Raw genomic sequence first — 26,270 nt, 5'->3', positions numbered from 1 at the left:
TTGCATATGCATAGTACATCTAATATACGTTCCGAGTTTACACAGCTGGAGTGACGATGGCAGGCAATGACACGCAGATAAATCATATAGACGACTGTCAATCAATGAGGATATAAACACGCTTGAAAAAAACCCAACGCCTTCTATCATATATCATTGGGTAAGTCCCTGTATAAGCCGGTTTCTCTCTTCCACCTTTATCCGCTTCTCTTCATCAGACAGCTTCTCATACGCAGCCACATTGTGATCCCACGCCTGCACACATCCGGGGTTCCAATTGCACTCCTCCACCTGGCCATACGCCGGGTGGTTGTATCGTCTATGGCGGCTCGGCCAGTTGGACGCGTGGTAGTGGTGCTTGACCAGGGCTCGTTGGGAGCCATGGTTGCCCGAGTTGGAGTGGCCCTGTCCCGCGCAAAAGGCCTCGACGGTCAGGACGAGGACCCTCCCGACCACCTTGGACTCGTCCATGTCGTGGAACGTGTCCCACGTCACCTTCTTGGACGACTGCTTGTTCATCTCTGCCATGATGGCCTTTGTAAATGCTGACGGCCCCGTGCCGGTGAGGACCTGGTCAAAATCCAGCTCGACCTCGCTCAAGGGCACACGCTGCTGCTTGGCAATCTTCTTCATCCAAGTCATGATGTTCTCCACTAGTCGTAGCATAACTGGCTGCTGCGGCTTTGATATAATGGTCCATTGGCAGAATGATTGTGACTTTTGGCCAAGGATGGGGTGGTCCCGGAATGTGGGCTCGTCGACCTCGACGCCGACAATCAGATCAAAGTCCTTCTCGTCGTGGCGCTCGGGGAAGAAACGGTGGAAAGGCTTGATGGCCTCGACGTCGATGTCGGCGTATATCCCGCCCTCGGCGTACATGATCATGTACCGCAGCAGATCCGCCTTGATAATGGGCAGGTTGATGCTCCGGTAAAAGTCGACAATATCAGGTCGGTTGAACCCCTCTGGTCCAAAGTGGTGCTCGATGTAGGTGAGATCGCTCCCATCCGTAATAACCTCGTACCGCATGTGCGGGTTCTTCTCCAGCCACGTCATCGCCCGTACAGTGTCCCTTATCCCAAACATCAGGGGGTCTGTTTTCCATGTTTGCCATATCTTTTGGGGGAATGTGCTCCCCGGCAGGGGCGGTGCTCGCGACTTTTCCCGCCGGAACATGTCGACTGGGTTCGAGACAGAAAAGAAGATGTCAAAGTTGAGTATAATAAGAAGGAAGAAGACGCAGCCAAGGTAGACGGGGAGGCATCTCTTCACCTGCGTCGGCAGCCTGTTGCGGAACTTGGCTGTCGACGCGGCCAACGTTGGCGAGCCAAGGGGGGAATTCATGGCGGAAAAGAACATGTGCCCCTAAACGCAGAGCCTTTCTGACCGTGGTGTGAGCCGTGAACTCTGTTTGGTTTATAAGATCGAGCGATGCCGAGCAAGGTGGGTGAAGGATATCACTTGACAAACCCTACCGAGACATTCATGACCAGGACAAGCGAGTGTGAGAGAGAGCGCGGAGGGATGGGGAGAGGAACCAGAGGCCGGGGAACGAGCCAGGACGACGATGATAAGAAAAAAAGAGCGGGACAGCTGCCCACATTAGCCCCAGGCCGGGACGCCTCCCACATTGAAAACTCCGCTGGCCGTATGGTGGGTTGGGTTGGGGGTTTGGCTTGGGGGTGGTGCAACCCCGGAATCTCAGGAACGGGACAAAATTGCAGGGGCATTCGCCATCCAGGTCCATCATGGCCGGGCACACCAATCGAGCTCAACCCTTGTACGAGAGACCTGTTCTGGGTCGAAAATGCGGCATGTGAAGGTGGGATCCTCGGCAGGGGTAGAGAGGTAGCAGAGACTCGCACCCGTGATAGTCACCAAGCTGGCAGGCGGAGGGAAAATCTCCCAAGTACCACGGTACCTACAACAATAATATGTAATGCGTTGGGGCCGGTCTAGCCTCCGTTGGCCTCGTGTATTTCGTTACCGCCCATTCCGAGCGCTAATAAGCGCTAATACACAGTAAGCCTGGGGGATATGGCCTCTGCTCCCGCACATCCGCGGTTGAGAAGCCACGAGATTGGGTATCGATAGAGTTGAACACTGCCGGGCTCCGAGTCAGAGCGGTGATCTGATCCTCCAATGCCCTGTGACTCCATCTAGGGTCTCTCTCTTGATGGAGATTGCAGAATGGGCCGTTGCAGTTTTTGGTGAGAGGTTTGGCAATCCTCCGATCGGAGAGGCGGCATGAGCCTTGCGGCTAGCCACGCCGAGACATTGCTGGCAGAGCCTGTCACGCTGTGGACAGCTGGGCATCAAATGATCAAATGAATGCGGCCCCTCCCCCACAGTCGCATGAAGTGGAGCGTTTTATTAGTCCATGTACTTATCGTCGGGGACATGCCTCTTTTGGGTTTCCCGGGTCTCGTATGGGAGCCTCGAGAAAAGGGTTGACTGCCCAAAAGGCGACCGGCTGCCGAGGTCTGCCCCTGCAGGTATCGGTTCTTGCATCTTGTGATCCTGACAACCTGTCAATCTGCCGGGTCGTTTTCGGCATGCCAAGCCGGACAACCCAGGGGTACGGCGGGCTTGGCGAGCCGCAGTTACATGGGATGTGTTAGATGTGCATGGTGTTGCCGATTCGTGTTTTATGCAGATCGAACTCTGGTCACCGGAGATCTCGCCCATGAAGAGGAGAGCTGGAATAATCATAACAGGTTTCCAGTGGGCAATACCTGCAAGCGACATTACTAGCGCTGGATCCTTTGGTTGGTCGGCGTCTTGTTCCTTGGACAGTAGTACGGATACTGCCCACAATGTGCGGGCTGCGGAGTAAACAGGTTAGGGGAGGCCAGAAACTGGGGGGGAGAGGGGAAAAGAGCCATGTGGCCCCACGTTCTCCAAGCTTGCAAGCTGGGGCTATCCTGGCCATGTCGGCTTGTCGACGTCGAATCCAGGCCGCATCAATCCCGTCCAAACTCGTTCTGTGCGTTGTATTGGCCGCTGCCGGGCGGGCGCCGGTGCCCCCAGCTCCCCGCCGCACACTCAGCACAAGTTCCCGGGCCCCTATCAGGGAAAGGGTACTCCGTACAGAGTACATACGACGTACTAACTAGTATCCGTATTATTACTCGTGCTATGTAGTAGTATCATGTACAAGGTGTCAACACCCGACCCATCCATGAACTCGTCCATGAACCCGTCCCGGACCCGTTTAGGTCTCGTTCATGTGAGCCACTTAGGTAAATCCTGATTCTACGTAATGCGTGCCGTCAGATGCGAGGTTTCGCCCATTGGTTCATCTATCCCTCCCCGTGACGCGGGTGCGGTGCTGAAGGTCTCACTGCCCAAACACCTCCACACACATCTACGAGTACAGCTTCGGCCTCGGGTTATTACCAGCTCGACAGGATCGAGCTTGTGAGTCTTGGAGGTTTCTCTCAAATCCCAGACTCCATCTCATCCGGGAAAGTTCCCACCTCAGCTCTCCTGGGATCTGCCTCTCACTCATCTCCACGGCTGCGACGAAACCCGGAGACGTTGCGTCAATCGCTGCTCAGCGCGACCGGGTACCCTTTTTTTTCTTTCCCATGCGCCATTGCCTGCCGATATCACATCATGCCAGGTTCAGATCAAGGCATCCTCGACAGTGAGGAATGGGACGAGGAAAAGCTCGACCTCAACTCCGGATGGACGTCAGCAGCCAGGTGGGAGCCATACTGGAAGCCTGTGACCTCTCGCTATAGGCAACGACGGGTGTTTGGCTTCCTCAGATCATGGCTATGGCCTTCCCAATCGTCGCGTCCCAAGCGACTGCACCCCACAGCTTACCTGGATGGCCTGCGAGGCTTCGCTGCTCTCCTCGTCTACTGGCACCACCACGAACTATGGGCACACGGCAGCAGTGGCCAGAATTCCATCTATGAGAACAGCTTTGGGTACGACGACAACTATTCCATGGTTGCGTTCCCGGGGATCCGCACGTTCTTCTCCGGGGGCCACTATGCCGTGTCGACCTTCTTCGTCATCTCGGGCTACGTCCTCTCCATCAAGCCTCTAGCCCTCCTGCAGGCAGGCAACCTAGCCGGGCTTGGGGACCATCTCGCATCGTCGTTGTTCCGGCGCTGGATTCGCCTCTACCTGCCCCTCTTCATCGCCATGCTCTTTTACGCCATGTCGTGGCACGTTTTCGGCATCTGGATCGAGGCCGCAGAGCCGCAGAGCAATTGGAGAGATGAGCTCTGGGCATTCTATGCCGAATTCAAAAACTTCAGCTTTGTGTTCAAGGAGGGGGGCGTCCCTTGGCTCAGCTATAACTTTCACCTGTGGTCGATTCCGGCCGAGTTCAGGGGGTCCATCGTCGTCTACACGTCCATCATGGCCTTCTCGCGATGCTCGCTCGTAGCCCATCTCTGGTGCCAGGTCGGCCTCATCTTCTACTTCATGTACATCGCCGACGGCTGGTACTGCGCCATGTTTGTCGCCGGCACCCTGATCCGGCACCTGGACCTGCTCGCGGAAAAGGGCGAGCTGCCTCGGTTCCTGGCCCGGCTCGACCCCATCAAGACCTTCATCTACTACCACCTCTTCGCCCTGAGTGTATTCCTGGGCGGGGTGCCCAGCGAGAACCGCAACCTGGAACAGCTTGCCAACAATCGGGGCTGGTACTTGCTATCGTTCTTGAAGCCGCAGGCCGTCTTCGACTACAAGTGGTTCTACCTGTTCTGGGCGGCAACTCTGCTTGTTGCCTCCATCTCGCGAATCCACTGGCTCAAGGCGTTTTTCGAGACGCGCGTCTGCCAATATCTCGGACGCGTATCCTACGCACTGTACCTGGTCCACGGACCGGTACTGTGGACGTTGGGAGACAGGCTGTACGTTGCCACGGGGTGGCACAAGGAGGAGCACCTAGAGCACATCCCACACTGGGTGGACAAGATACCGCTCCCCAGGACGGGACCCCTCGGGCTGGAGATCTCGTTCCTTGTGCCCCATATTATCCTGCTACCCTTGACGCTATGCCTGGCCGAGTTTGTGACGCGGGCTGTCGACACGCCTAGCGTCAAGTTTGCCGGGTGGTTTTACAGGAAAACATTGGGGGAGCGTTCTGACGATGCCGATGGCAAGCAGGCCAAGGCGTGAGCATCGTGGGCGCCATGAAATTAGTATGACTATAGAGATGAACAAGAATCAATATCATGACCACTCCTCCCTAACGCTCCAGTCTAACTTGTGCCATTTCGAATATTGACTCCTCTGCGGAGTCTGGGGTCTGGGGTCGAGGCCCGCGTCCCGAGATATCAATACTACCCTATTTCGCATCGCACTGCGCAAGCTGCCGCCGTGTTCATTCGGGCAGCGCTTGCTGAAATTGGAACTTGTCGGTCAGCGGAGAACCAACAAAGGTGACATCCCGGATCAGGTTCTGCAGAGGGATCTCCGGCCTGGCATCCCTTCATTTCTAATCTCGAGCCGTTTATGGAATGGCCAAAATGCATATGTCGACGGTCGGGCAGGTCGGGTGGCCAGGATGTCGAGGTTTATTGTGTGGAGAGAGGGGCTCTAACCCTTGCAGGGGGGGCTACGAACCCCTGGGGGCGGATTTGAGCTTGAACTTTGAAGCCTGGAGCCTCTCTGCCAGGCCTGATGGTGGGCGGGTGGGGGTGCTCACCGCACTGCCCAGGCGGGTGCCAGCCGCACCTAAGCTCTGGAGATGGGACCCAACAGACCTACAGAGTATGAGTACGCCGTAGAAGAGCGTCGGGTGGCTGCCAGCCCACCACTCCGGCCGCTTGCACTGTCCAAGACTCCGGCAGTAGGCCTCGGCAGGCACATGCCAGTGTGGCTGCTCTGGCCAGTGGCCCTCTTCCCTCCATCCGCCAGATTCAGCAATCTTAGCATCAGGTTTCATGACATGCAGGCCCGTGCACCGGCCATGCCAGGCTCAGGCCAGCTCGTGCTAGGCTCATGCCGGCGAAATGCAAGGCCAGGTGCAAGAAGATGCAGGAAGATGCAGGAAGATGCAAGCAGATGCAAGCGAATGCAAGCGTGTGCAAGCGCATGCAAGACAACCGCGTCACACCCACTCGAGAGGCAGCCCGATCCCGCCACCGAGATCATTTCCATCAATCTCTGCATCTTTCAGTGGGTTGCGCCCACATTCCGCCTGCTTGGTTGCTTGGTTTGCTTGGCCTGTCCCCAGTCCCAACAACCCCGAGCTCCAAGCCTTCAGCTTCATCAACGCCCGACAGATTTCGTGTAATATTTTTTTTGCTCCCAGGCGCCGTCACCCGTCTGACGTCGCTCGCTACTGCCGCTTCGTTCCTTGGCACGGCAATTCTTCACTACAATTGTCCAATTCTTGCCTGTCTATGCGGCCCACCCTCCTTTGCTCCTTTGGACCTGACCGTCGCCGTCTCGGGTCGTTTGATCCTCGTGAGTGCCATCGCGCCCATGTATTTGTGTCCTCGTCGCGCCTGGCTCCTGGCGATCAGTCAAAATATGCAGCCATCGGCTAACAAATAACACTCTGGTGTAGATCACCTTGCTCTGGGTCATCCCCCAAGGTCCTGAAGCCTTTAAATGTCGCACAAGAGCCTGGCGCTGGCTGTCAGATCGTTGTTGTGACTTCTCGTGACTCGGGCCCTGGACGCGCTCACGAATCCACCGCCCCACTTCACCTTCACCCTCCCAATCCATCCGCTCGACAATGTTCATGAAAGACATGAAGCGCTTCGCCTTCTTTCTCGTCCTCACCCTCCTCTTCCTCTACGTCAGTCTCAGCCTCTTTCGTCATTCGGGAATCCAACCCAAGGCTTCGGGCAGCTGGTTTGGCTCCTCGGCAGAGCAATGGCCTCCCAGCGGTGAGCATGCGGCTCCGCAGAGCGATGGAGACTCACATCCCTCGGACACGCCCTCTGACTCGGAATACGCCCAACCCCCGGTGAATAATGCGGCGACCCCGGACTCGGGCACAGACTTTCCCAACCACGACGATGAGGATCCGCCAGTCGAGATGCCGGCTCGGCCACCACCTGCTGGGGATGGCGCGACAGAGCAAGCCGCTGCAGACGGCCTCATCCCCACCCACCAGGAGATTTTCTCCCAGTCGACGGTGGACCGCAAGTACTTCACCATAGACTTCGGCAAGAAACAGGCCATAAACCCCAACATCATCCCGCATCCGACGCTAGACAATACATGGATCGTCGTGGCACAGGAAACGAGGAGTAGTAAGTCTGATGAGTTTGTGGAGATTGTCTGTGATGCCAAGTTCGAGCGGGATGTCCTGCGGTGCTTGGATGTCCCGGCTGCCCTACCCATCGCGGCAACCCCCGGAGGCAACTGCGAGGGCGAGCTGGAGTTCTTCAACCTCAACCAGGGACCCCATGACGCGCGTGTCTTCTTCGGGCCCGAGAGATCCTACGTGGTCTACGGATCCAACTCCAGGTTTACTTGCTTCGGCCAGTTCATTCAGGACTTTGCCATCCTTCGGGGCTGGAAGGACACCAAAGGGAAAGACTTGGTGTTTGAGACTGGGACAGAGCTGCAGCGCCCGGCACCATGGGGCGCCATAGAGAAGAACTGGTTCCTGTTCTGGGATGCAGATGATCAGCCGTATGTCCACTACGACCTCCTACCGCAGCGGGTCTTTGCCAAGGTCGGGTCAGATGGCTCGGTGGGATCCGACCTAGCACCGCGAACCGCCTCATCGGACGACAAGTGCTTCGAGAAGTATCTGCCAGAGCCTGCTTCGGAGCAGGAGTCGGTTCACCAGGCTACCAACTCCCTGCTGGTCACCCTGTGCCGTCGCTCCGAGCCATCGTGCGTCGCCGACGACGACAACACCTTCATCATCACCATCTTCCAGCACAAGACCTTCTACAACTTCCACAGTGTCTACGAGCCCTACATCATGGCCTTCCGCCGCAAGTCCCCGTTCCAGGTCCACGGCATCTCGCGTCGCCCGCTGTGGATCTCCGGACGCCAGGTCCACGCCGACCGCGGAACGTCGGACATGCTCTACGTCACGTCCATGGGCTGGAAGAGCCGCAAGCTTCAGTACCATGGCTTCATCGACGACGAGCTTTTCCTCGCGTTTGGTATCGAGGATGAGAGCGCCGGAGGCATAGACATCCTGGCGGGAGACCTGATCGGGGAGCTCGGGCTCTGCAACGGACCGTCGGGTTCCGTATCCTAGGTTGACGAAGGAAGTGTGCATTCTCTTTCAGCATGGATTCCGACAAGGCCGAGTTTTCAGACTCTATAGGATGGCCCTTGAGGATTCAAATAAGGCGTCTGGCGTCTGGTGTCGGCGAGGCCAGACAGGGGCGATGGCACGAGGGCGTGTACCACTAGCACCGCCGGCGGAGCTCTTTCAGGACAGGTGTTTTTGGAATCTCTTTCATAGTGTATTTTACGATATAGAAGCATGAATTTAGAGTTCAGTCCTTTGCAGGAAGGGATCAAAACTAGGGGGACAAGGGTCGATTACTACATGACAGAAAAATCTCACAGGGCTCCTCTCTGGCCGTTCTAGTCTTTCTTCTCCTCCTGGGACGTCTCTTGGGTCTCGCCAGCAACGGGAACGCCGGTGACCATGATGTCGTCCCTCGTCACGGGGGGCCCCTTGAAGTTCTTTCGCGCATACACAAGGTACCACACAATGGCGATGAAGGCGAAGCCGGCAAAGACGACGGAGGCGTAGTTCATGGTGCCGGCGTCGACGGGGAGCGAGACGGGCATGCAGAAGATGACGACGGCGAAGAAGATCCAGACAACGCAGATGCCGTTGATGAGGTACCCGAACATGCCCAGCGGGTAGGGCGAGCCGCGGACGGCCTTGCGGCGCTGGACGAGGTTGACGAGCACGGGCACGCCGTAGGACGTGGACAGGCAGATGGTGGCCACTCCCGTGAAGGAGTTGAAGGCGGCCGACGAGCCAAAGTAGATGCAGCCAAGCAGGCAGTCGACCGCGGTGGACAGGGCCAGCGCCCACAGGGGCATGTCCAGCTTGGCGTTGACTTGCCTCCACAGCTTGTACCCCGGGATGCCACCGTCGCGGGCAAAGGCATAGGTGCATCGCGACGCGGCCGTGAGCGCGCCGATACCTGCAAACATCAAGATGCCGAGGATCAGGAACAGCAGGCCGAAACCCCCTGCGGCTGAGCCGGTGACTGTCTTGAACAGCAGTCCAATCGGCTGCGAGTTGGCAACGTCGAGCAGCATGGCAACGTCGGGCATCACGAATAGGAGCGGGATCATGTAAACCAGCCCAGTAAGGCCGGCGGCAAGAACAGAAAGCACAATTGCCCTGGGGACTTCGCGCTCCGGGTTCTGCACCTCCTCACACATGGCGGCCACCATGCCGTAGCCGGTGAGGACGTAGGCGGCTGTGAGCTGTTAATTAGCGACTTGTCTCAGACCTTGAGAATTTTTCACACCCCGTCATCGGCGCAACGTACGTTGGAGGAGTCCCACGAAGAAGGACCAGGCCGCGGGCCATCCGCTTGCCGAGGTATCGTAATGAGCAAAGACGTACTCGGCGGAGCGTCGGTGGTCGGCCATGACCAGCAGGGTGACGAGGATGATGACGACGCTGGCGGCGGTCCAGTAGATGCAGACCTTGTTGATGAGGTCCAGGTAGCGGGAGCCAAAGGCGTTGACGAGGGCGCAGACGAGCATGACGGCCCAGAAGCACAGGACGGTCTGCCACTCGTTTGCGACAAAGTCGTCGTTGAAGATGGAGATGGCGCTGAGGATGAGCTGGGCGCCGGAGAAGTTGATGGACAGGGTGACGGTCCAGTTGCCGCAGACGTTGAGAAAGCCGTCGATGAAGCTGACGAGGGGCGCCCAGCGCGGGCTGCTGAGGATGGCGCTCCAGTAGTAGACGCCTCCGGCCGTGGGGAAGACGGCGCAGATCTCGGCGAGGGAGGCGGCGATGCAGAGCGAGATGAGCGAGACGAGGATCCAGCCGTACAGGATGGTGACGGACTGGCCGTTGGTCAGGCCGATGAACATCATGGTGGACAGGCCAAAGGGCACGGCCATGATGGCAAAGGACAGGCCGAGGATGCTCAGCATGCTCAGGCTGCGCGGCAGCTCGCTCTTGTAGCCCAGGCGAGCGAGGGCCGCATCGGCCTGTTGCAACGACGCCTTGCGTGCATCCGCCATGGTGATGGAGTGTCTGTCGCTCTGTCGCTCTGTCGCCGGTTACCTTGACACCACGAGGAGTCACAGCAGTGTCACGAAGAATGTCGCGAGGGCAGCAGGCGGAGGAGTTGGGGGAATTGGGGGACATACATGTGCATCAAGAAGTCTGGGGATGTGGGGGCATGCGTCGACGATTGGACGTGCAGTGCATGGGTTCAGCTATCTACGTATCTGTACGATACGGAGTACGAATAGCCCAAGCGGGGAGATTACCGATAGACCAGACGCTACCAGCGCTCAATCAGGTAACGTGGAAATAACAAATGACGTTGTCGGCTCACCATCTTGGCAGGCAACCCGCATGCACCCGTCATATGGTTTTGGAGATACTACCTCGTAGTAACACTTGCGTATGTCGTACTCGTACCAAGCTGCATGCTAGGACCATGCATGTAATAGTAAGGGCATCCATGAGTCTCCGGGCACTATCTTAGAATACCGGCACTATCAACGGGATCCCCTTAACACTATCTCACCAAACTCCACATACCTGGGGTCGGGTACGTAATTCCTGCCGAAAAGGGGCCGATCAATCCATCGTCCATTATTAGCAATTCTCAATGGTCAAAGATAACAACCACAGGGGACCACTAGCGGATTCACCAAGTAAATTGGAAAGCGCAAAAAAAAAAAAAAAACCGTGCGAAAGAAGCAGTTTGTTTGTGCCAACAATTAGTACGTGGGCTTGAAACCAGCGTAAATTGATTCATATCATCTTTATACATCTCAAAAGTCGCACGCGAAGATCCGGCCGTTGCCATCACACGGCAATAGCTCGTCCCATCCGGGCAAAATTTCTCGCTCTCCTAAATTACACAAACGCAGGGCATGCATGTAAAAACAATTCCAACTCCATCCGTAAGAGTCGCCTAGAAAAGAAACGAGATGTACCGGTTGTAGAACTTGTCCCATCCCTTGGCTGTCGCTGCCTTCTCCGCCTCCCTCTCGACAAACTCAGCCTCCTCGTTGTCGATAATGTCCTTGCCAGTGAACAGGTCGACCTCGTGGGGCGCAATGCCGCGGCTCTTGGTGATGAGCATGTGGCCAATGATGAAGATGAGATACAGGGGAATGCCGAGGTAGCCTGTAATGAAAGTAGCGTAGTCAAACTTGCCATCCACCTTGCCACTATCGAGGAAGACGGTGAAGTTCTTGGTGAGGGCGACGACGCAGCAGAAGAAGAGGGCGACGTAGCTTCCCCAGATGCCCAGGGGCGAGCGATAGGGCATGACGCTGTCCGGGACATTCTGTGCGCGGCGGGCCTTGACGAAGTGGATGTGCGTAATGAGGATGGAGATCCAGGTGAGCAGACCGAAGATGGTGGTGAGATTGACAAAGTACTTGAAAACCTTCTTGGAGTCATCCGACACGTTCATGAATGCCAGGCAGCAGAAGAGGGCGCAGACAATGAGGGCGGGCCACGGCACGCCGCGGTTGTCGGTGCGCTTGAAGATGCGGGGGGCATCCTCGTCGCTGGCAAGGCCGTACAGGGTGCGGCTGGCAATGTACAGATCCGAGTTGGCGGCTGAGAAGACAAAAATGAGGATGCAGGCGTTGATGATGTGGGGGAGCACCTTGACACCGGCCAGGGTGGCGGCGACGACAAAGGGCGAGGCGTCGGCACCAGTCTGCTGCGTGTTGGCAAAAGCCAGCTTCGGCTCGTTGTAGGGCACGATCATTCCGACAAGGAAGACGCTGCAGATGTAGAAGATGAGGATACGGAAGAAGGTGAGCTTGATGGCCTTGGGGATGGTGCGTCGGGGGTTTTGTGCCTCGCCCGCCGTCACACCAACAAGCTCAGTACCCAGGTAGGCAAAGGTGGCGTTGACCATGACGGACCAGAAGGCGGCGAACTTGGCCAAAGACTCGGGGCTGACGCCCTTGCGCGAAGCAAAGGCACCGGGGTCGTGCCAGTACTTGAAACCAGTGGCCTCGCCATTGGGGCCGCCGCCCGCAGCAATGATGATGCAGAACAGGATGATGCCGAGAACGATGATAACCTTGGCCGAGGACAGCCAGAACTCGAACTCGCCAAAGAACTTGATACCACCAAAGTAGTTGATGCAGAAGATGGCAACGAGGAAGATGGCGATGAAGACACCCGGATTGACCCTGTCGGGGTCAACCCATTTCTGAATAACTAGAGCGCCGGCCGTGAGCTGGTTGGGTGTGACAATAATGTACTTGAACCAGTATCTAGAGGACCGTCAAGTCAGCATGGGATCCAGCGTGGTCTGGTAGGAGATATAGTAGGAGACTCACGTCCAGCCGAGGGTGAAACCAAGAGAGGGATGGCAGTATCGAGTGGCGTAGCCGGTGAAACCAGCGCTGAGAGGCATCCAGGCAGCCATCTCACCGAGGGCCGCCATGACAAGGAAGACAATGGCGCCCATGAAGGAGTAGGAGATGAAGAGCGAGCCGGGGCCGGCGTCGGCAAGAGCCGCACCAGTTCCAATGATGAGACCAGTTCCCAGGGCACCACCAATGGCAATCATGGAAATGTGACGGGCCTTGAGGCCACGGTGAAGCGACGAGTGAGCGTCGGTCTCGAGACCACGGATTTCACCTGCGTGCGTGACCCCATCGTGGGGGGATTTCTCAACATCGGTGCTGAGCCTCGAGCGGGCCGAGGGCGCCTTGATGGACCCAGACGAGTAGTGGCCCATGGTGTATGTGTCGTTGAACCAAAAGGCGTATGAATTGGTCGTTGTTGGTTCTGGTTGACCGTTTGACAAGACGACTGGAAGAGGGCAGAGGGGAACCCGGGGAACTGGAAGGGGGGGAGATTCCCTTTTCTACCTCGCACTTATTCCTTCCCAAACGGTGCTAAGCATCCCCAACAACGAATGGCCGATAAGGACCTCCACATGGCCACACGCGAGCGTCCACGAGTCTGATGGTGGTGTCGTCGCACCGGCGCACGGGGCACGGGGCAGGGGGGAGGGGGCCAACAGCTGGGGAGGGGGGAAGATGGGATGATTGGGATGATTGGGATAGTAGTTGGGGTTAGGGGCCCCATTGCGGGCACGACTCGAGGACTGACGGTCGAGAAGAAAAAAAAGTTGCAGGGTTCCGTCCAAGGCTAACCTGGGCCGGGCACGGGGAGAGGAGAGGAGGAGAGGACTCTCAGTCGAGGTAGGACGATCGGCAGATACGGAGACGGCGTGGATTTGGAAGGAGGAAGGTCAACTGGGACGACTGGGACGATTGGGACGATTGGGACGACTGGAGCAGTGTGGCTTGAGTGGGGCCAGACTGCCTCGTCTGCCTCTCTGCCCACCCAGCACCACCCATACGAGTATCGCCCCAGTGTCGCCCAGTTTATGTCCCCAGCGCTGCCGGTCATGGCCCCATAAGTTACGTATAAGGTTGTTTCCAAAGTGCTCCAACATGCTCGCCAATAGCCCAATACTCCGTATGAACCGAGAGGGCCCAGGGTGAACCTTGTGCGGGTTTGCGCGGGCTGCGACGGGATGCGACGGGCGTTGGCGTTGTCGCAGTAGTATCGTCTCCCCGACATTCTTTACACCGATACTCTAGCGAAGCGCGAAGCGTGAAGCGTGAACGCGTGAGCCTTGGGTCTTGGGTCTTGGCCGTTCCCGCCCCTCCAAGCCATCCCAAGCCCTCCCAAGCCCTCCCAAGCCCTCCCAAGCCCTCCAAGGCCGCTACGGTGCGGCTGCCGGATGGCAGGATTTCTCCGGATGGATCTCGCTTGGCGTTTGTGGCGCCAGCCGTCGACGCACCTGCCACTGTTGCACTGGCTGCACTGGCTGCACTGGCTGGCAGCGCAAAAAGCCCCGGGTCGCGACCACCCAGACCCCAAGTCAGTGGTCAGTGACCAGTGCACCAGCATCCCGCTTGCAGCCACGACCGCGCTCCCACACGGTCAGACGGCGTCACCACAACACCCGCCGCGGCGCCCTCCCCCAAAGTCCCTGCCCAATATTACTTCTACCCCTCTCCAGTCCCCATTTCGCGCCAATATGGGGCTGGCAGTTGCAGGCAGTTGCGCTTGGCAGTACCTAATGGAAACGCCTTGATTTCTGGGGCGGAGGCACGCGGTTTCGCCACAGCACTCTGTCACTGGGCAAGCTGCGCGACGCCAGCGGTGCCAGGGCGCGCCAGTACTCCAGCACTAGCAGTCTAGCACTAAGCTTGGTGGAGCAGCAACGGGGCCTCGCCTACATGGTACTCCACATTTCCTTCTGGAAGCCTGCGGGAAGCAATCATCGTGCGACTCGTCCGACATGCTGCTGCTCGACACGACTAAGGCACGCCCATTGTCATGCTAGCTCCCCTCAACCGAGTCCACGACTTCTATCCTCCTATTTTTTTTGTCCTCCCTCTCAGCCTCAGCCCTCATCAACAACCGAGGTCTGGCTCCGACTCGTCTCCGTATCTCCGACTCGTGGCCTCGCCCGTCATGGCCTGATGGAGGCGGAGAAGGGGCAGTGGGGTTGTTGACAAGATAAGCGACAAACTCTGAACGCCCTACACATTCACACTTGTCAAGCTTGTCAAGCCTGTCGAAGCGGGTGCCCAGCCGTTCGGAATGTAGCCTGGCCGCACCCGGCGTCCCAGGCTGCAATGCACCAACCAACGAACGCCTCGGTCGCTAGACAAGGAGTCCAACTTGGCCAACCTCGCTCGCCGCCTGTGTTTGATTCAGGCTCGATTGGGACGCCAACTGATATGCCCCGCGCCGCTATTGGCTGGGACGGAGATGCCCGTCTGCATCTGCTACTGTGTATTACATACTGCCTGCCATCCGGGTCAACCATCCAGGCCAAGTTCCAACCTTGGGGTCAACCGCTTGACATGCAAAACCCATCATTGTACGAATATTGCGGCTGAAATGACGGGACGGCGTGTCATACCAAGACGGAGGGCATGCATGGCCCCTGGATTCTAAAAGGATGGCCGCATTTGCACTTTTGCCACCAAGTCTCCAACAACCCTTCGTACATGATGTGTATGTAAGGTTGATTTCAAGGTTAGACAAGTCAAGGTTATGCAGATATGGACGCGCCAGCCAGCCCACTCTTGCCCTTGGCGCCACCCTCCGTCCCCGCATTTCGAGTTTCCAAGTCTGTCCAGACTCGACTCCTCGAGACGCCTAGCCAAAATCCCTCATGTAAGCCCCCGGGCATCCTCGGCGATCGCAGGAAGGGCCTGGGGGGGAGAAACGGATCCGTTGCGTCCAGCCCGTTGGCATCTCGCAATGTCAGCATGCACGTGGTCAGGGTACCATGGCTGGTGCAATAGTCGTACGAACTAGTGTCCGTTTCGTACGGAGGCCGCCAAGGTCAATGACGGCCGCCCGCCCGTTCTGCCAAGTTGATGCGGTGCAGTGCCGACCGGGTGGCTGGGCTAGAAGCCTGGGCGAGACTAGGCAGCAGGGATGCTGGACGCTGAGGCCCCAGCAGGCGCAATCTCACGATGCTCAATTGATATCAAGCGTCGGCTCTCGGCGCCCTCTGTCTCGCCATCTTATCCTCAGCTGGAGGGCGATAGATCTGATGCTCCAGAAGCTGATGATACACAAATGTCTCGGGCGCCAGGCTTCCCCGGTGCCACACGCCCAAGGCGGAATTGCCCAGCAGTACGACTTGTAATTCCAGCCGGTTATTGGCTGGTCGTTCCGTTTTTAGGCCAATTGACCCCACAACGTTAGATCTCACTCATCCTTCGCGCCGTCAGCCGCTGCTGTGGCTTGTGTGGCTCTTATCTCGACTCCAAAATGCGAGAGCCAAGTGCTCGTGCGTATACACCGTATTTCTACGTAACGACGCACTCTGTACCACAGGCTTGTCAACAGAGTGAGACCCGTGCAATCGGCATCAGATGCCATGCCGGATTCTTTGGTCCCTCTGTTCGCAAATCCCGTGTGATTAATCATCTGCATGGTGGTAGTATAGACCTCGCGGTCGAGGTTGCAATAGCTGTCATCGAGTTCCTTCCACAACCACAACCCATCGATGTCCCATTCCAGTGAACGATGCCTCTCAATGCAGCCCCCATGACCTCATCCAAACAAAAACCGATTCGGCGACACATGGAACTCGCTCACTGGAATCTGCAACAAAGGTTCGAACCCTCCATGGGGTAATATGAATCGCGGGGTAAAGCCAACCCCCGTAAAAACTGACAGATATAGGGTAGCATCCGTACCACCACAAAGGTCGACCTTGCCTAATGCAGTACAGGGAGCACATGTACGAAGCGATGCTGTTCGTACCTATCCAGCTGAGGCAAGATAGCGACAAATCCCCGTAGATATAAGGGACCCTGCGGATAAACTGGGCCTAGCGAAGAAGCATGGACTCCCCATGCAGCAGAGTGTCTGTGTTGGTACTTGTTGGACGTGAGAGCTGATATTGTTTCACGTCACTGCCAAATCATGACTTACAGGCACTGCTACTCGTAGGTGCGGGATACAAAATATTACTCGTATTATATCGCACTCGTGAGCTGAACACGTCAGAACCACTCCTGGCAGCCGTGCTTACCTCCGAGACACAATGGTTTAGAACCAACAAAGAAAGCTATGTTGGCTGCAGCCGGAACCAAGCGGCTGGGTTGCTTTCCTGGCCCGGTGACGCTGTGATACCACCGTAGCGGCCAGCTTACGTTATTGGAGACAGCTGGAAGATGTTGGACGGACAGCTTGTGAGGGTGCCAAAGTTTCCCAGAACGATGAGTATCTTTCAAGCTGGGAAAGATAAAGATCTCGGTCTCCTTTAGACAACTTATCATATCAAACCTATCGTTTCTGGAAGGGACCTTCCACCCGTAATAGACGTGGCCCAAATGCTGGTGGTTGTCTGAGACACGGAAAAGGGAAAACGTGCCGGGCGGGAGGGTGCAACGCATCTCCGAGTCTCGACGAACGGGACCATGATGGGCCCAGACTCGACCTAAGACAGCCCGTAAATTTTACTTGTGCTCTTTGTTTGTGAAGCAGGGACATGGATCAACCACAGTGTGGCGCAGTGCAGTGACATCGGACGCTCGGCAGGGCTGAGACAAGATCCCCAAGTCCAAGTAGGCCAACTCCCACAGATGACAGCAGTTGGAGACTCGCAATTTGGAATCGAGAAGAGTCAAGTCCAGCAGTATCAAGTATGTTGTCACACGTACTCACGGAGGATATGCAGCCGAATCATACCAAAGTAGTTGTCATTAAGTATTATACATGTAGGGAATTTTTGTATGTCGTATAGACGCTCGACGTAACCTTATACTACGCTACCGGAAGACATACTCCATCAATCACTCCAATTCAGAACCGTGGGCTTGAACACACGGACACGTCTCTCTCTTTTTCTTTTCACTCGCAGTCAACCGAACAAGACACTCTTATCCCCTTACAGCATCAGGGCAAGGACAGCCGGGACGGCCATGGCGAAGCCGACCTTGAGCGAGCCAACGCCGCCAGTGGGAGGCGGGGTGGGCTGGCTGGGGGTGCTGGAGGGAGGAGGAGTCCAGCTGGCGGGGGGAGGAGCGGTGGCGCTGAGGCTGGTCCAGGTGTTGTTGGGGGAGGGGGCGAAGGTCGGGTTGGGGACCACGGGCTTGGTAGGGACGAAGCCGGGGACACCGCCGGTGGGGACGCCGCCAGTGGGAACGCCGCCGGAGGGGGCCGGGGTGGCGGACTCCTCGGGGACGGTGACGGTGTCGGACATGGTGATGGTGGGCACCGGGGTGGCGGGGGGGCCGGGGGGAGGAGTGTAGGTGCTGGTCGTGGGCTTGCAGGGCACGACGGTGGTCAGGGTCTCGGTGAGGGTGTGGACGGGCTTCTTGGTGGGCGTCGTGGTGGGGACGGCCGTCTGGTCAGCGGGGCAGACAGTGACGGACGAGACAATGGTCGAGGTGACAATGACCTGGGTCTGCGAGGCCGGGCAGTTGGGCACCGAGACGTGGCAGCTGGTGATGGTGTACGACTGGGTGTGGGTGATGGTGCTGGTGATCAGGCCGCCGTCCGAGGTGGTACCGTTGGGAGCACCAGTGGGAATCACGACACCAGAGGTGGGAGCACCGGTGGGGGTGACGGGAGAGCTGGCATCGGAGGTGGGAACACCGCTGGGAGTGCCAGTGGGAGTGCCGCTGGGGATGTCGGTGGGAGTGCCGCTGGGGACATCGGTGGGAGTGCCGCTGGGGATATCGGTGGGGGGACCGCTGGGGATGCCGGTGGGGGGGCCAGTGGGAGTGACGGGGGGCTCACCACGGTCGGGCAGGCAGATCTCGAGACCGATGGCGTGGGCCAGGATGATGGTGACCGAGGGAGCCAGGCTGATGTCGAGGATGTCGAGGATCTCAACGTTGAGCTCGACGGCAAGACCTAGGCGGAGGAAGAACTCGCTCTTGATGGACAGGATGCAGTCATCGGTCTGGACGAGGATGATGGTGTGGGTCAGGAGATCGACCCAGAGAGCAACCTCGACGCCGGCCTCGATGACATCGAGGTCGAGCAGCTCAACACCAGCCTCGACGGCGACGTGGGAGCGGAGACGGAGGCCGAGCTGGACCTCGATCTCGGCGGACAGGTCAACATCGACACCGACGCTGACGGGGAGAGCCTTGGTGACGAGGCCGTTGAGGGACGAGTCAGTGATGTCCTTGGTGAGGATGGAGATGTCGATGAAGTCACCCTCCTCGAAGGCGACGTAGAAGCCAGCAGTGATGTCGATGGCGGCGTCGACAGCGACGACGAGATCGAGGGCGAAAGCAGCACCCAGGGTCAGCTCGAGGAGGCCAGCGTCGACCTCGAGGGCAGGCGAGGCAACGAGCTGGACGGTGTGGAAGACAGCAGCCGAAGCAGAGAGGTCGATCTCAAAGTAGGCCTTGACGCCGGCGAGGTCGAGGCGCAGCGAGGGCGAGACGAGGAAGTCGTCGAGAGCAGCAATGCTGATGTCACCCTCAACCTGGGCCTCGCGCAGGCTCAGGTCAAGCTCGATGGCAGCGTTGTTCCCGCTGGCAGGGCCGGCAACACCCTTGAAGAGAACCTCGTTGTCCCAGTTGCTGTTGAGGTCGAAGGTGGCGGGGGTCAGGTCGCTGTTGAGGAGACTGGCCTGGGCGGCGCCGATCAGGCCAGCCATGGCTGGCACGAATCGGGAGAAACGCATTATGACTGAACGGGTTCAGCGAATTATTATTAGGGGCAATAAAGACTGGATGGAGACAAAGATCTCCGGTGGGGAGGGGTCTGCAAAGAGCGACAATGCGGCAAGACGCGAGAAACGAGAGTGACTGCTGAACGTTGTTGCTGAGTGTCGAGGGACAAACGAGGTGGGAGAGGATGAGGTTGTCGTGCCTTTATGGCTCCGGGCGAGCTGCTCGATCCCGGTCAGGTACCCAGGGGATAGCACATAGCAGGACGATCAGCGATGGACTGATGGTTCCTGGTCCCTGGCTACTGCTACCTAGCAGCATGCGACATGTGGTCAGTCTGTCAGGCGGGAGCCGGCATAATGGACCTTGGCGGAGCAATTCAGCACCACAACAGCCAACAGCTCGCCGGCAATATCACGACCCTTGCCCGCGTCCCGACATGTGGCCGGCTCGTTGCTGGTTCGCTGGGGCAGTGCTCTCTGCACAGATGGAGATTGGCACCCCATTTCCCTCCTAGTAGGTGGTACTCGTATCCCCCTTGCGTGGACTAGGGCTCAGACGCAGGCCAAGAAGTTCGCGATGGAGTCGTGCCGTGAGAGATAGTCGTCGGCACCTATCAGGCGCCACATCAAATAGATCAGAGACTAGCTTGCTGACAGGCCGCTGCTCAGCCATGCGTGTCCAGGGGTCTCGGCCTTGCCCCCAGTCGGCCGCCTCCGTCAGCCCCCGGTCCATCCCCGAGACCCCCCAGCCTGTTTGGCCCCGTTGGGAGTCTCTGGGACCTTTTTTGGCTCGTGCGCCTGGCCCTGTGGACGCGGCAGATGGCTGTCAACAGGTGTTTGCGGGGGACCGCGATGATCATAATCTCAATTGCTTGATTCCCATCAACCAACACCGCCTATTTCAACGCCGTCCGCCTCTCAATCAGAAGCCGCCGGCCATCCAGCCAGCGCGAGAATGCGTGGCAAATAGGGGGTGGGGGAATTGCCGGCAGCAAGAGATAATTGCTTTCTCAGCGAAAATAAGAAGTGAGACACCGCCCAGCTCACGGACCTCAGATGTCTCATCCGGGAGGCAATCCGCCAACTGGGCACGTTTTTCTTTGCACGATGGGAGCTTCTGGCCCGTTGACAACTTAAGACTCTGAATCTCAGATATGCCCGCCCCTCTGGGGCTGTACATGATAGTACCCGTACCTGGCGGATGCGCCAAGCCGTTGAGAGAGGTTCAGAGGGCCGCATATCTCATACGAGTATCCGAACTGTGCAGCTGGATAGGAGAACCTCGAGTCTTTCAGATGTTCCATCGTGAGTCAGATCAGCTTCCTCCGAGTGTGTCTCATCCCATATCCGAGGAGACTGGGCACGATTCTTGTTTTGAAGCCTCGGGACTCCCATCGCCCGCTCTTGGCGATGTTCTGAATGCCTGATGGAGGCGTCTGTCCCGGCTGCGCGGCCTGTTCCTGAAGGGCCCCTGCAGCCACCGACGCACTGGAGAGTGGTGGCCCAGGTAGGCTGGTCGACGGTACTCGTAGTATTACAGGTCGCCTGCGTCCTCGTCGCTGCCCACTGACTGGCTGCCCTACGTGTGCGATGGTACTGCGAGGTGCATGAGCCTGCGTCCCAATTTCGGACTCTCCTCCGCGGCCCGTTGGTGGTGGTGCCCGTACGAGTACGAATACATACATGTACCCATCACGTGCTTTTTTCTTTCTTTCTTTCTTCTCTCTCTCTCGACTTCCTCTTGTGTGAATTATTATGATTATAATGCCCACTTTGGGTTTTATGTCGCGATCTCCATGCCCGATGTCGAAGAGCAGCGTGTCTCACCCTCTGGGCATTGGGGGCTGCAGCAAAGACATTTACACGACGGTCGTTCTCCGTTGTCACTCGAAGGGTCCAGACCAAGTCTGGGAAATGTTTGACCTGGAATAGGGGACCACCGATCAGAGACCAGAGTAACGGGCCCCATTGGTGTCACTGGGGGCGAACAATCTCCCCGCTCGCATCTGTGCCGTCCGAGCGTACATGAATATGCCGATGCACGGACATTCATTGTGAACCATCACTATTGTCTATTATGTATGCCAGAGACCTATTATGTATGACGTGGCTTTGGGGTTGAGTAATGGAAAATCTTGAATTGCGCAAAAACAAGATTAATTCGATCGAGATTGCAACACTACCTTGCTCAGCAGCCAATGGCCCCCCCATCTTGCGACTAGACGATCCGACCGTTGGGTTGGTGACTGGGTGCCATGATGGCCCATTCAAAGTGGGAATTGATGGCCGTGATCGCCATCGCAGCCACTCGCCCCTGCGCTAATACTCGACTATAGGAACATGCAAGACAAGCAAGCGTTGGACACAATCCACACAAAACAATGAGCTCGGGGCGGAGCTAGCACCAGCAATCGTGATTACGAGCACCTGTCCTCCAGCGCCGCTCTCCCAATGCGCCTCAGGTCGTCGTTCTCCAGCGTCTCCTGTTCGAACCCGTCCACGACCTGCCGCAGCATGGCGGCCGCCACCTCCTGGACCGTCACATTGGTAGCGAGGTTGGTGAAGCGCAGGGCCGTTCCCCAGACGGACCGCCCGATGCTGACGTGGCTGGTGATGAGCCCGGGTTTTACCACGGCCGCCGCAACGCCGGCATACAAGTATCGCCGGGCCATCTCCAGCACCGCGGTCTCTGTCTCACCCTGAACATTGCCCAGTCAGCGATGCGTATTCTGGAACATTTGCTTCATATACGCGGGCTTCAGAGAGGTCCAGGCCCTATACTACCGTGTACGTACCCGCATCAGCATGTATGGCGCCATGGACGCCGGCCGCGGCTGTTTCGTCTGGTCGCGCTCGGCCGCCGAACCGCTTATGTACAGGAAGCGGAACGGGGTGTTCGGCTGTGAGTCGACCATGGCCTGGAACCCGGCGAGCGTGCTTGTATGGCAGACGCGTCGCACCTCAGCAAAGTCATGGGCCTTGGACTTGGTTGGCGTGATAGCGACGGTCCTAACGGTAGGTCAGCGGCCGGGGGGCTGAAGGTCGAACAAAGGCCTGCCAGGTTGCCAACTATTATCGCCGAATGCAATATCACAGGTGGGCACTGGCCAACGACAAGAACAAGAACACGCGAGGCCGGCAAAAGGAAATACTATACGCACCAGATGCAGGCGTCCGCACCCGCCAGCTCCCGTCGCGCGTGGTCGGGGTACTCGCCGTAGTCGCCAATGAGGACCTGCTTCAGCTTGTTCGCCTCGGTTCCAGCAGGCACCGCCACCGGCTTGCGTGATAGGACAACCAGAGTTGTGATCTGGGGAAGCTGCAGACCCTGCCGGATGAGCTCGGTGGCCACCAGGCCAGTCCCGCCTGTGACGACGAGTTTGATTGTCATGTTGGACGGCTGGAAATTGAGCACATCGCCACACGGGCCAGAGAGAAAACAAAAACATCAACAACTTGGGATGTCGTGATGCACTGACAAAGAAATAAGCGAGGCCACGTTGGATGGGGACCGGAGATGTCGTTAAGTCCGTCTCCAGGCCTGTACCTTTTGGCCTTGATCTGACATTCGTCATTTTCGAGGCGCAGGTCACACGTTGCATAGTCGGCATTCATATCGCTGTGTGAAATCCGTCTTAATCAATTTCTGGTTGATGAATTTATGGCAAGGTATTCACGGAGCAATGCACTAGATATGCGGTATTCTGTCTGCTATATCTTGTCAAACCGCCATCTAGTATCAAGACCTCCAACCCTGGACCTCGTCCAGCGTGAGAACATAATCGTGGTTGTAGATCTAGTAGTCCCAGTCAGCAGAGCCCAAGGATACATGCCATTTCTGCAAGCACTCACCTCGTTCAGTACCTCGGCCGAGTTGTACTCCTCATTGTTGATAAAGGTGTCGCCCCAGACGCAGAACCACAGCCAGTGCGCCTCGTAAGCGATGAGCTGGTCCGGCAGAGGCGCCGATCCAACCTCGGTCGCCGCGATGAGCTTTGCGTCCTCGCCGAGCTCGATCAACTGGTTGTACTGGGTCGACATGGGCTGTCATGTTCAAGTCAGTTCTTACTTTCTGTTTCGTAGAGAAGTTCACAATGTTTCGCAAAGGAGTTCATAATAATAAGACCTACCCCGTTTCCTGTGGCGTACACATCGGCACTGACAATGTCCACTGTCTCAGCCCCAGGGTACCAGTCCTCGGCGATCGAGTTCCACACCCAGATGAGGTTGTTGAGGCCGTGGACATTGGTCAGCCTGTCGTACAGCAGATCCCACAGCTGCTTGCACGGCTCAGGGCCCTGGGCCCCCCACCAGAACCACGCGCCCTCGGCCTCGTGCAGCGGGCGGAACAGCACGGGGACGCCGGCGTCCTGCAGGCGGAGCAGCTCCTCCGCGATGGCGTCGATGTCGCGGATGATGAGGGTGTAGTTGGCGTTGGTCGTGTCGGCGAGGGCGGTGGCCACGTTGAAGTCGGTGGCCTCGGTGTAGAAGCCGCTCCACCAGGGCTGCTCGTCGGTGTTGTACAGGCCGGTGGGGGCGTTCCAGTGCCAGAGGACCGAGATGATGCCTCCACGCTCGGAGAAGCTGATGGCCTCCTCGATGGCTGTGCCGACATCTCCTTGGAACTCTACCCTAGAGGGGCTGTAGTCCACTGTTGGTGTTGGTAAGTAGGGGATCTTGGAATCTTCGTCCGGGAAGTAATGGGAGTGACCTACTCAGGTCCACGGAGACCAGGGCGGGAGCCTTGCCCGTCTGCTCCTCCACCCAGTCGGCCCATTTTAGGTCTTGTTGGCCGGAGAGGATGTTGCTGCCGTAGATGGATCGTAGGTAGTCGTACAGCTGGACGGCATCGGCGTTGGCACTGGGGTTAACCGGTGCCTCGTTGATCTCATGGGGAGGCCTCGGCTCCGACTCGCTCAGCGTGATGGAGTCAATGAGGTACCTGGTAAACACTAAGCATCTTTCCGGAGAGAGGACAAAGTCTCGGTGATCTCACCATCCCCAGTTGCTGACAATGTCGATCGTGTTGGTGCCCTGCTCGAGGAGCAGTTGGCCAGCAGCGATATCGACAAATCCCTCCGTGGCCGGCAGCACCACGTCGCTGCTGGCTCCACCGTTGAGCACAATCGTCGTCGTCTTCTCACCGTTGGGGCCGGCATAGCGAAGAGTCACATCATACAGGGTGGTTGAATTGCCCACAACGCTCCAGGTGAGCTTGTCAGTCGCCTCGTCAAAACCACCCACGTAACCGGTGCCTGTGCCGCATCAGCCTTGTCACAGCATTCTTGATTGAATCATAATAGAGCACCACGCACCGGTATATCCTTCCAGCTCCGTCAGCACTTCGACACCTGTGAGCTCAGCGTCCTCGGCCTCGAAGGTTCGCGACGCGGCCTGGCGTTCTACCAGGGGAAGTCCAACGCCGCAGGCGGCGAGACTGAGAAGAGCAAGCAAGACCTTTGACATTTTCGAAGCAGTGAATGATTGGGGCCCTGACTCAATCCCTTTTGAGGGGAGCCTCGACATGCGTTTCGCATTGCTGTTTAATACTAAAACCATCTCATAGTAGATTTCGTCCACATCAATCCTTCTCCAACTGCCAAGGACTCGAACACGGCGACTCAACGTCCGGGGCGTACAGAAGGGGCAGGCCAAGACGGAGCGGAGCCTCTGGTGCCGGTGGCATTGTTTCGGTACAAATGCCGGAGATGCGGGGATTGGCGGAATCATCATGATCCCGTATGTGCGAGCCCATTAGTATACTATGCTCAGGCGCATCCACGGGAACATGGATGGCCGTCCTTTCAACATGGCATGGCGACATGCTGTGGCGATGGGTCTCGAACGAGGGGTTACTGGAGTAGATGGGAAGGCCCTGGTTTGGATCCACGGCTCTGTGTTTCGAAGTTATTGATGTTTATTGGGATCTGGACAAATCCAGCCTCTTTCACTTCCTCAGATATTTCCCAAACGCAGCCCTGATGGTCGCACTCTGCTTCTGGAACATGTCCATCCTCTGAGCCTCCCACCCCCCCTCGCGCAGCAGGGCCTCGCCCGCCCCCACGGCAAACTGCTCGTCGCCTCGGGCCAGCCCCTCGTGCATCCTCTCTATATACGGGCCCAGCGGCATGCCGATCTCGCCGCCGTTGACCAGGTCCGGCTGGTGCTTGGTGTCGTGCAGCTCCGTCTGCACCGCGGGGGGGAACACCTCGACGATGCGCGGGGAATGCTGCCCGGCCTCCTTGAGCTGCTGCCGCAGGTTGATGATGAAGGTGTGCAGGGCGGCCTTGGAGGCGCTGTAGTTGGGTGTGCGGATGAGGGAGGGCACGAGGGCCAGCGTGGCGCTCACAAACACGAGATGGCCCTTGGCCTGGGCCGTGAGGTGCGGGAGGAACGCCGTGGTGAGATGCACCGCCGAGGTGTAGTTGGTCGTCAGCTCCAGGCCCAGGACGTCCAGGTCCACCGTGTCGGGCTTGGAGAAGTCGAATGCGCGCTGGATGCCCGAGTTGACAATGACACAGTCGAGGTCTGGATGCGATGCGATGATGGAGCGTGCAAAGGATGGGATGTCGGCCAGCTGCGACACGTCGAAGCGCACCGCCGTGGCCAGTTCAGAGCCGTGCGTGGCGACGAAGCGGTCGAGGTTCTCCTGGCGACGCCCGACGACGATGACGCTGGTGCCCTCTGATACCAGCTTGGCAGCAAAGGCCTCGCCGATGCCAGAGGTGGCGCCGAGGATGAGGGCTTTCTTGTACAAGGCCATTATGTCAACGTGGTGCGGAGGTGTGGCTGTAACGTGCTTAGATGATTTATGGGTCTCTAATCCTAGGGACTCGGAAAATATCGCAAGATGACCTCCAAGTTCTTGTTAGAAATACCGAGGCTGTCGTCGGTCGCTGCTGGTTGCGAGTTGCAAGTGGTGAGTGTGTGGCAAACTGCCAGCGACCG

At 57.8% G+C, this 26,270-nt stretch overlaps 9 protein-coding genes across 9 annotated transcripts; 2 read left to right on the top strand and 7 right to left on the bottom strand.

Moving 5' to 3' along the window:
* Positions 1–153: 153 nt before the first annotated feature.
* Positions 154–1,344, bottom strand: ACO1O0_005816 (nucleotide-diphospho-sugar transferase; the record flags this gene model as incomplete). Its single annotated transcript, XM_083195223.1, has 1 exon — positions 154–1,344. The coding sequence occupies one exon, from the start codon at positions 1,342–1,344 to the stop codon at positions 154–156; it is 1,191 nt and encodes a 396-aa protein (XP_083050136.1).
* A 2,274-nt stretch (positions 1,345–3,618) lies between these two features.
* On the top strand, positions 3,619–5,142 carry ACO1O0_005815 (acyltransferase 3; the record flags this gene model as incomplete). Its single annotated transcript, XM_083195222.1, has 1 exon — positions 3,619–5,142. One exon carries the CDS (start codon positions 3,619–3,621, stop codon positions 5,140–5,142), a length of 1,524 nt encoding a protein of 507 aa, XP_083050135.1.
* Positions 5,143–6,709: 1,567 nt separating this feature from the next.
* ACO1O0_005814 (uncharacterized protein) lies at positions 6,710–8,200 on the top strand (the record flags this gene model as incomplete). The annotated part of the gene is made up of 2 exons (XM_083195221.1): positions 6,710–6,772; positions 6,815–8,200. 2 exons carry the CDS (start codon positions 6,710–6,712, stop codon positions 8,198–8,200), a joined length of 1,449 nt encoding a protein of 482 aa, XP_083050134.1.
* Positions 8,201–8,535: 335 nt separating this feature from the next.
* ACO1O0_005813 (amino acid/polyamine transporter I) lies at positions 8,536–10,173 on the bottom strand (the record flags this gene model as incomplete). Its single annotated transcript, XM_083195220.1, has 2 exons — positions 8,536–9,392; positions 9,465–10,173. 2 exons carry the CDS (start codon positions 10,171–10,173, stop codon positions 8,536–8,538), a joined length of 1,566 nt encoding a protein of 521 aa, XP_083050133.1.
* Positions 10,174–11,081: 908 nt separating this feature from the next.
* On the bottom strand, positions 11,082–12,878 carry DIP5 (dicarboxylic amino acid permease; the record flags this gene model as incomplete). The annotated part of the gene is made up of 2 exons (XM_083195219.1): positions 11,082–12,408; positions 12,475–12,878. 2 exons carry the CDS (start codon positions 12,876–12,878, stop codon positions 11,082–11,084), a joined length of 1,731 nt encoding a protein of 576 aa, XP_083050132.1.
* A 4,701-nt stretch (positions 12,879–17,579) lies between these two features.
* On the bottom strand, positions 17,580–19,307 carry ACO1O0_005811 (uncharacterized protein; the record flags this gene model as incomplete). Its single annotated transcript, XM_083195218.1, has 1 exon — positions 17,580–19,307. The coding sequence occupies one exon, from the start codon at positions 19,305–19,307 to the stop codon at positions 17,580–17,582; it is 1,728 nt and encodes a 575-aa protein (XP_083050131.1).
* A 2,432-nt stretch (positions 19,308–21,739) lies between these two features.
* On the bottom strand, positions 21,740–22,713 carry ACO1O0_005810 (uncharacterized protein; the record flags this gene model as incomplete). Its single annotated transcript, XM_083195217.1, has 3 exons — positions 21,740–22,021; positions 22,118–22,331; positions 22,484–22,713. 3 exons carry the CDS (start codon positions 22,711–22,713, stop codon positions 21,740–21,742), a joined length of 726 nt encoding a protein of 241 aa, XP_083050130.1.
* Positions 22,714–23,061: 348 nt separating this feature from the next.
* On the bottom strand, positions 23,062–24,788 carry MAN26A (Mannan endo-1,4-beta-mannosidase man26A; the record flags this gene model as incomplete). The annotated part of the gene is made up of 6 exons (XM_083195216.1): positions 23,062–23,118; positions 23,175–23,366; positions 23,453–23,973; positions 24,038–24,264; positions 24,319–24,577; positions 24,638–24,788. The coding sequence occupies 6 exons, from the start codon at positions 24,786–24,788 to the stop codon at positions 23,062–23,064; spliced, it is 1,407 nt and encodes a 468-aa protein (XP_083050129.1).
* Positions 24,789–25,269: 481 nt separating this feature from the next.
* Positions 25,270–26,085, bottom strand: ACO1O0_005808 (uncharacterized protein; the record flags this gene model as incomplete). The annotated part of the gene is made up of 1 exon (XM_083195215.1): positions 25,270–26,085. One exon carries the CDS (start codon positions 26,083–26,085, stop codon positions 25,270–25,272), a length of 816 nt encoding a protein of 271 aa, XP_083050128.1.
* Between the last annotated feature and the right edge of the window lie 185 nt (positions 26,086–26,270).

This window comes from Amphichorda felina (assembly GCF_050947745.1).
Source record: "Amphichorda felina strain 45539 chromosome Unknown scaffold_5, whole genome shotgun sequence".
NCBI lineage: Eukaryota > Fungi > Ascomycota > Sordariomycetes > Hypocreales > Bionectriaceae > Amphichorda > Amphichorda felina.
The sequence above is the reverse complement of the archived record's forward strand: the minus strand, read 5'-3'. Positions and strand labels throughout refer to the sequence as shown.